This window comes from Manis pentadactyla, chromosome 1 (assembly GCF_030020395.1).
Source record: "Manis pentadactyla isolate mManPen7 chromosome 1, mManPen7.hap1, whole genome shotgun sequence".
NCBI classification, from domain to species: Eukaryota; Metazoa; Chordata; class Mammalia; order Pholidota; family Manidae; genus Manis; species Manis pentadactyla.
This window is the reverse complement of record NC_080019.1, coordinates 129,387,021-129,396,191: the sequence shown is the minus strand read 5'-3', so window position 1 is coordinate 129,396,191 and position 9,171 is coordinate 129,387,021. Positions and strand designations below refer to the sequence as shown.

At 43.2% G+C, this 9,171-nt stretch overlaps 1 protein-coding gene across 1 annotated transcript in view; it reads right to left on the bottom strand.

The window, feature by feature from the left end:
- Positions 1-9,044: 9,044 nt before the first annotated feature.
- Positions 9,045-9,171, bottom strand: part of LOC118912230 (eukaryotic translation initiation factor 1-like) — a 141,265-nt gene continuing 141,138 nt past the window's right edge. The window contains 2 exon segments of the mRNA XM_057488503.1: positions 9,045-9,082; positions 9,085-9,168. Coding sequence (XP_057344486.1) covers positions 9,045-9,082; positions 9,085-9,168 — 122 coding nt within the window.

Genomic DNA, 9,171 nt, shown 5'->3' with positions numbered 1-9,171 from the left:
CTTTCACGCCAAGAACGTTTTGCTGTCGATTCCTTTGGTCACACTGAATCCATAGCGAACTTGCCCGGGGCTGAAACCCATTGGCAAGACAGAGCCGTTTTCAAGGATACAAACAAGCCTTGCGTGAGCGATGTGGTGGTGCGACCAACCGGACCCAACATGGGCGAGCGGTAAGGCTTCTGCTTAAACTTTCAAGGTTCTGGTGGCAGGGTGGAGAAGGTGTATCAGGCCGCGCTCGGCAAACCTGTAAGCTCCCTGCTGGTTAAACCGGCCACACAACCTCCTCTTCAAGCCCCTTGCTTCTCAGACTCGCTGCACACCAACCCCGGGGCGTCGGCCTCTTTCTTTCCGGCACAACCTGCCGTCCGCCTGCGCAGAAAGCTCTTGGTTTCAAATTTCACCCGGGAAGCGGCGGAGAAGGCTACAAATCAACTGACGAGTCAGCCAGGAGTGTGAAATGGGTCTCAGGAAAGAAGCAACCACAGGGGAAATCCCAAAGAGGCCATCCACCTCTATGTGGGGAATGGTGGCCTGTGTGTGCGATGCTTGTGGACCATGGGGTGAGTACGGGGACACCCCGGAAAACCCCTAAAAGCGCCGGCTGATCTAAAGACTTGTTCAGGGAACTGTGCAGAGCGCACTGTGGCAAAGAAGGGAAGCGAATGGCTGTAGCGTGGGCTGGCCTCTACTGTGTGGGCTGTCCTGCTCGCTGCCGATACCCAATTGGGGCTGAAGCTCTGGTAGAAAGCTGGAAGAAGAGCTGAGGTTAGGGAAGGACGCGTGGGTATCCCCTGCTTTGCTGGTGTCCGGGCTGGAAGACGGCGAGAGAGCAAGTTGGAGATACTAGCGTGCCCATTTGCAAAGCTAGGAAGGCACAAGCTGCCCCAGATTTAGGTCCCAGGGCTTGTGACAAAGCCTAACTGGAACTCTAAGAGGTGGAATCTCTGGGAAAGTGAGGGCGAAGAGTGGGAGGATGTGAGATTGAGAGTAAAATGGATGAGCTCCCTTTTGTCCAGCCCCTAAGACAAGAGCAAAAACAGAACACCACCCCAGCCAGCCTGACAGCCCTCTGTTAACGAATAAGCCACAGTGAGAGAAAATACTTTCCTTGAGCTTACTGATAGAGCTTCCCGCTTCCAGCAAAGGGCCCGGGGAAGTATCCAGGCATGGCTAGGGCAGCTATGGGATACCAGGGGCAATGGCATTTCGCTGACCAGGCAGGAGGCAGAGAAACTGAGCAGCACCACCACACGCTCTGCCCTCTGACAGCGCCTGCATGGCACTCTGGGGGTTCAGGGTACGCACTCCCTGATTGACTGGATTATTCAAGCCTGCAGGGAGGCTGGTCCAGTGATGGGCTCTCCCTGGGCACATGGGACCCTGGAAATCTCTGGTAGGGAGGTGCAACAACTTCTTAGGTGGTTGGGAATGAGATAGGCAATTCATACTCCTATTTTTGACATCCCTAATAAGATCATATTCACTGCAAGAATGAAATCCAAGATTCTCGAGTCCACCCCTGGCACCTGGTATGAGACACTAGTATCAATGCTGAGCGCAGGTGTAGGACAAGACATTTATGATGTTGGGCAATCCACTGCTGATCTGGGGGACACTGGCAAACACTGACAACTACCTGGAATGGGAATGGGCTGTGGGAAAGATTGGAGACAGTGTGTGAAGACTTGCCTCTACAGGTTTTTCTGAAACATCTATGAAGGAGAGGATGAGCAGTGAACCCACAGAAAATTAAAGGTCCAGGTACCTCTGTAAATTTTGGGGAGTTGTTTGATAGAGTAAGACACTCAGTGTGACAGAAGTTCTGATTGATAAGGTGCAAACCTATCCAATCTCTAAGAAAGAAGTGCAAGCCTTTGTAGGGATTGTGGGATTCCGAAGGACATTTATTCACCACCTGACAGAGTACCTCCTTCTTTTATACCATCTAGTGAAGAAAGGGCATGTGTGGAACTGGGAGTCAGAACAGCAAGCCACCTTTGAGAAGGCAAAAGCACTGGTGATGATTAAAGCTCTGAGCATCTCCCAAGTAGGACTACCATTTCAGTAAGAAGTCTTGTGACTTCAAAAGTGATAGGTTAGGCACTGTAATAGAGACAACAGAAGGAGGGTGTATCTCTGAGATTTGGGTTCCAGGTCTGGAAGGCAGCAGAAACCCAAAATATCCCCACAGAGCAATAGCTCCTAGCATTGTACACAACCTTCCCATGTAGCACCACTCAGGAAGGAACACATGTCATGGTAAGAACTTCCCTTCCTATCAAGGACTGGGTTGAGAAATGTTCCATCAACCCACCTCTGCCATGGTACAAACCCCCATTTTCATTAAATAACATGCTTATTTGTAGCACTGGAGCAACCTCTCTACCACTGTCTTTAGAAATTCAGGTGCTACTATGGCCAGCAGAGTATGTAGATCCTCCAGATTCCCCCTCCCCTATTCCTGTGGCTATTCCTGCAGCCTGCGGAGAGAGAGAGCAGAGAAATTCCCACTGATGCCTGGTATACATGGGTCTAGCTGAGGCAATCTATCCACATGGATTGTGGCTGCTATTCAGCCCACCAATGACATTATCTGGATGGAAACTGAAACAAACCACAGCAGCTGAAAGACTGAACTCAGTGTGGTTTGGTTGATGTTTACTCATGAGCCTGGACATTAACACTCTTTGTACTGAAGGGCTGTTCTAAAGGGATTAACTCTATGTCTTGGAAAATGGGAGGCCAAAGGGTAAATGTTCACGAATAAGCTCTTTTGGGGTCAAGATATGGTGAAAGTATTGAAGGCACTGTTTTCCACACCCCTGGCAATCAGGAAGTTGATGCCCTAGCCCAAGTACCAGCCCTGGTGATCAACCCCTTCATAGGTAGCAGATTGAGCACATAGTAAGAGCAGATTCCATAGCACCCAGGTGGTATGGTATATCACTAAGCATGCCAGATTGCCCTTGAAATATAGCAACTTGGTTAATGTTGTAAACAACATGTCCTGTGAATTCTAAACAATGCCCAAGGCAACTGCCAAAGGAGTCTGAGGCCATCCACTGGAGTTCCCAACCTGTGAGGGACTGGCAAACTGGTTATAAACCATGCTGGCTAGATGGACTAAAGTTCTTTCCCAGGCTTTAATACATTTGAATGATCAACCAATAGAGTCTGTTGTCCCACATGCCAGCCGGGGACCCTTACAGAGACACTAACTCTGTAAAGGTGTAGAAGTCTCAGGAGACAGACATTGCCACAACTCTTGCTGTGGATCTATGGGCTATGCTGTTGAGAACACCAAGCCCCACCACACAGAGGCGTCATCTATTGGAATCTGCAGTGGGACATCTCACCATGATGGGTGAGTTACTTTGCATTCCTGCGTGAGGGGCAACTACTCAATCTCCACTGGAATCCCATTGTCCTGCTACAAGCTGGAGCTGTGGGAATGCACTGTCCCTTGAATGAAATATGCACCACTGAAAGAAAGAAGAAGGTGGGGGTCCTGGTCAGGCACAAGCCAACCCCAGTCATCTCTTCATGCCTGACAATGCCGTCGTCCCTGGCCAGCATGTATGGTCAAGTTCCTAAAGCTACAGCCGCATTAACATCTCAGGACCAGGCCACAAGAATAATTCTGGTAGAAAGGGAAGACCTTCCCACAGATGCTCCTACTGAACACCTGTCTTTCTGACCTTAGACTTCTGCTGCTCCTGTGATGTCCAGTCACAGGATGGGCACCTGAGAGAAACACCTTTCTACAGTGGGCCACTGGGATGCCTGGCAAAGGAATTAATCCAGCTGTCAGGTATGTAGACACCTGCCCTTCTAGATCATCAGGATCCCATGGTGGGTGTCACCCCTCCAGGGTGGGGACTGAAAGCACAAATGCAGAACGTGAAAGAAGAACAAGCTAAGGTTAGGACTCTTAGTTCATCTGATATTTCCACTATAGATTCAAAACCTGGCTTGTGTCACACACTACCAATATCACTGGATGTGAGTGGTTTTTTTTTTCCTTCAATCAAACTACAGGGGCAGCCCATCAAACAGCTGCCCAGAAGGGTCCTAAAAATACCACCATCAGAGGCATGGGTGGCTACACTCAGATTTGGATGGGTTCAGGTGGATTACCCCTGATTACACACATTTGAGCACTCATGCACCCCCATATTAGAAACAGAAAAAATCACTCTTCAACAGAACCAACCCACTTACACCAGGAATATGGGATGGATACCACTGGAATTATGTTCATTCCATCACATGAAAGGATAGTGACTGGTTGGCACTGACTTTATTTATCAAGTAGCCCTGAATGGGACCCAGTGGTTGTGTGACACAAATCACTGGCTATGGCTTCCACTTGGGTGGTTTGGCTACTGCAACCTGAGTTTTCCCTGAGCACTGGGGGAATCTGGTCCATGATAATGAAAGTTGCCAACTGCCCTCTCCTCAAGCCACATGGGACCATTCCATTTTCCAGTGGTACTATCTTTTGGCCACAGTCTTTGTTCCCTCTATTGGCTTAAAGGATGTTATAGCACACATAGAAGTCTTTACTAAATTCTCCCAGCAAGGCCTTAAATGATAGATAACAAACCCTGGCCTTACTGAACATTAAAATGTCTCAATGAGAAAAAATGACCTCAAAAATAGGATGGCTTTTGACATTAGTACTGCCTGAAGGAGGCACCTGTGCCATTATCCAAAGAGTATGTTATGTGTTCATACTTGATGAGTCCATTAATGTATCACCATTATTAAATCACGTGAGAACACAAGTGATTGCCCTAAGTGATCTGACCCTTAGACTAGTAGACAGTGGTTCAGATCATGGGACTCTTGGTGGAAAAAGTTGTTGCGTATTTTGGCAATTACTACCTTAATCTGTGTTTTCTCTTGATGTGGCTATAGTGTTGCTATAGTATCTGCCTCCAATGTCACCAGATAGCTGCCTAAGGATCCATGTCCATGCTAGTGAAACTCCTTGCTGACTATTCAGGGCACATTGCACAAGAGGAAGGACATGTAAGATTGTAAGAGCCAGTCACAAGGGGTGGCATTTTGGAGAAGGTCGTTGAGAGAATGTGACTGCCCATTGATCCACAAGCTGGACCCAAGCAATCATAGGACATCCCCTCCCCTGTCCTTGGAATGTACATTCTGTACACTATTTCCATAATAGGAGACATTTAAAGGACAGAGCCTTGATAGAGTAAGGTGTTCAGACCCTCTGGACCAAACATGTGTTTGAACCAGGTAAGGCCTCTATCTTTAGTTCCAAGATTCTGGCCGGTGGGTGAAGAGATCTACTCACCTGAGGCCTCCCAGGACAAGCCTCGTATGTAAGTTCTCTTGCTCTTTAAAATGCCATCCAGGAGTGATCTGCCTCTTTCTTCTGTCTCTCCCTGCCTTCTTCATATAGGTACCAGTTTCCAATTTCACCCAGGAAGCTCTCACAATTGTGAACCAATACTTACTGTGTTACAAACTTACAGATGAATGTTATGTTTACCTTGTATTATCTATATTACTCAAGCTATGTACAATGATTATGTTCCATACTTAAATCAGAAATCAAAATAGCATAATATTTATTTCTTTAAAGACAAGCAACTTTAAAATGAACAAGATTTCCATCTTTCAGGGTTTCTATTATTGTTTCTTCTACTTTTTTTGCTGGGTTATCACCTCAATTTCACAAATGCTGTCAACAAGCCTGGGAAGTGAGTCTGGGTCATAGGAGACATGGTTTCAATGCTCAGTTTCTTTTGAAGATTTTTCATCCAAATATGAAGTCAGAGAGGTGAAGGCTGGCATCATACTCTGTGCAGCTCTGCCCTACCACTGAAGTCATCATATTCGGAGTCTTTAAAGGAAAGTTCTATTTTAATTCCTATTCCATTTTCTGAACATGGCAAATATGCCTAGCTAACTACATTTGTTAAGGTTGGTATTTTAAAATGCTGTCAACTCTGCAGAGCGAAAAGGATCTTCCACAGTGTGCAGACATATACAAAAAGAAGAGATTCATTTCTGACCAATTAGTATGGCTAGTTATCTCAGAAAATATAGCATCCCTTCAAGGCAGTATCTACCTTCTAAAAACTCATTTGTGGTAGAAATGAAATGCCATAATCTGAGTTTCTTATACACATATTTAATATGTGGCAAAATTATATCCCTAAAGATCTTACTCAATTAGATGAAATTTGGGCATTCATTTAGCCTCATAAGTATGTATGTCCAAGACTGGAAAATATCTTGAAATTTTAATGATTGGCAACCTTTTAATTGTACAGAAAAAGCAAACAAAAACTCTTGATTAGTAGAGTGGAAATTCAGTATAATTTAGTAACTGCTTCTCTGAACAGTCAGTATGAGTACAGCTGACAAGCATATCACTTGTATTAGTTTTAGACAGAAATATAGTGATATTATTCTACTTTCTTAATTTTTCTCCACATGTAAAACATGTTTTTGTTGAAAGTCTATCAAGATTTCAACATTAATCTAAATAACATCTCCTTTAAGGAGATTTAAAATATTTTTTTCTAGCACCATCCTCAGCAGTTGTCATCTTTCCTTTTTAATAGCTTACCATACATTTGTATACATACCAAAACCAAATATATATGAATATGTAATTATTCTTGTTATCTGTGTATTTGTGTATCTCTCGTACTAGCGTATAAGCTCCTGGACAACAGAATTTAAATGTTATCCATGCTTATATTGTGTGGAGCTTGCCTTGATGCCTTGAAATCAATAATTATTTTCACAATGGTATGTGATTCTATTGTGTGTCCACTAGGGAGAGTGTGGTATATGCACACAGAAATGAAACCAATTAAGATGACCTCACGTATGATGTATAAATTTTTTTGTTTGTGCTTTTTGAACTCTAGAATTTCTACAGCAATAATTAGATTCATTCAAAAAAAATAATTACTCTATAAAGTTGAATTTTATTCCCATATTACAACTTATGAAAACAAATGATTCTTTTGCTAATTATAGAATACATGTGAAAGTGGAAAGGAAGCATGAGTAAAGTAAAAGTAATCCCTTTGTCTTTTTGACATAAAAGTTAATCTCCAATTGGGAAATGAGATGATCATATTCTTATGATTTACAATGAATCAGTGTTAAGTTTCCCAAGACTTATCTAACACTATCAGTAGCACCTGAAACAAAGTCTGGAGCAGAGTAGTTTCTCTATAAATATTTGTTGAATGAAAAATCCAAAGACTTCACTAAACAAAAGAGTTTTATTCACATTTCTCTGGTAAGGAGCTCAGGAATACTGGCGGATGCTTTGCAATTTTAACTTCACCCACTTTCAGTTCTCATCACATCTGAAAATGGATGGAGCACTGTAACTCTGGGGTGAAAATCCGGGGGCAAAATACCTTTGAAACCAAAATCAGTCAAAGGGAGAAATAAAGTTTAAGAAACCCATTTATTGCTTACAAGCAGTTGTCCCATGTCTCTCTGGACCTGGCTGCAGCAGCAGAAGAGCAAAAAACCACCCAACCTCCCATCCCTCGCTGGCCCTTGTAATTACCTATTGATATGGAGATGGCGTACTCTCCACCCCTTGGAAACACCTGTTGATATGGAGGTGTACTAAAGCCCGGAGGGAGACTCTGGAAATACTGCAATTTTACCCACAAGCACTAAATAATTACTTTTACAACATGAATTAGAACTCACTGGATATACTCATTCTTGGTTTAAAATAGCATTTTGTGTTTCCATTTGTAGTCTTCAAATGACAAATGAGTTAGGATGAAACCGTCAATAACTCATTAAGTTAATAAAATGTCTATTAAATGCCTATACAATACCAGACATTACTAATGCACTACAAAGAAAGGCTCATGAGGGCTTGACCTCATCTGGTGGCCAGGACGTCTTTCTGATCTAAGGGAGATTGATCTGGAGACTGAAGAATGAGGGGGCAATGTTAACTTAGTGGGCATGTGAGGGTGTGAGTATGTGTCAGGGAGGAGGGGAGGTGTGAACAAGGGACCTTGGCAGGGAGAAAGCAGCAGCCTGCTGTGTCCCGGCTGAAAGAAGCCAGCGGGGTTGCAGGGGAGAGAACCTAGACTAATGTGAGTCTAAAATTGAGGAAGTGCATAATAGAGCTACATATGAAAGGCTTTTCAGTGGATAGTAAAAATGATTAGTTTAAAAGGAAGGGAAAACCATTACCTATTATAACACTTTCCTCAAGAAACACCAGGTCATGTGTATTCTCTGTATTACAAGATCCTCTGCTCCACCTCAACTTTGCAAAATCCTCCCTTCTATCTTTCCAAAAGGCTATTACTGGAGATGTTTCATGTCACAACTGTGGATAAAAGCCTCCAATTTCAATATGTTAAGCAACTGTGACATGATACCATTCCGAGTGTGAGACTTCTCATTTTTCATGCATGTAGATTTTCTTTAAAAAGACAAACTCTGCTTAATAAAAAAGGGATAATATGACCCAAAAAAAATTGTAGTAGGAGAAAAGAAGGATACTGACACAAAAAGAAGCTTTCTTGCAGTGAATAATTGAAAATATACAGGAGTTGTATATTATACATGAATTTAATGGTATCAATCAATGTTGATAAATTCTCTCTTTTCTAAAAACTATAGTGGCAATTTTTGACTTGTTCTTGGGATTTTGCACTCTGGATTCTAGGTGATTTTCTTTTGCTAACTCTCCAGACATTATCTCCTCCTTAATTTTTTTCTCAAAACATGGAGAACAGTGTTTTAGGTGGGATTCCCCATTGGCCCTTAGATAACACTAACGCAGACTCAGATCCCCTTCCTTTTTTTTCTTTTTTCTTTTGTATGTGGCTCTTTTCAGTTTATTGCATGAAGGTGTTACACTAGTCCAAGTTAAAAGCAGACCCAAAATCGTTACATTACACAAGCTGTAATGTTTTTAATGTTTTTAAATTTGTGACAAGGGACAGAAGAGAAATTCAGCTCACTGCAAGGAAATCTTCACTTAAGCTTGAGTGAGCCAACAGTGCTTAAAAGCCATGAACCTTCAGCTGGTGGTCCTTAAGTTCTTCTCCATCAGGAACTAGCATATGTTCCTGCTCTGGTCACCCTGTAGCTGAATGACTTCTCTACGTTCTGGATGCTCCGTTACAGAAC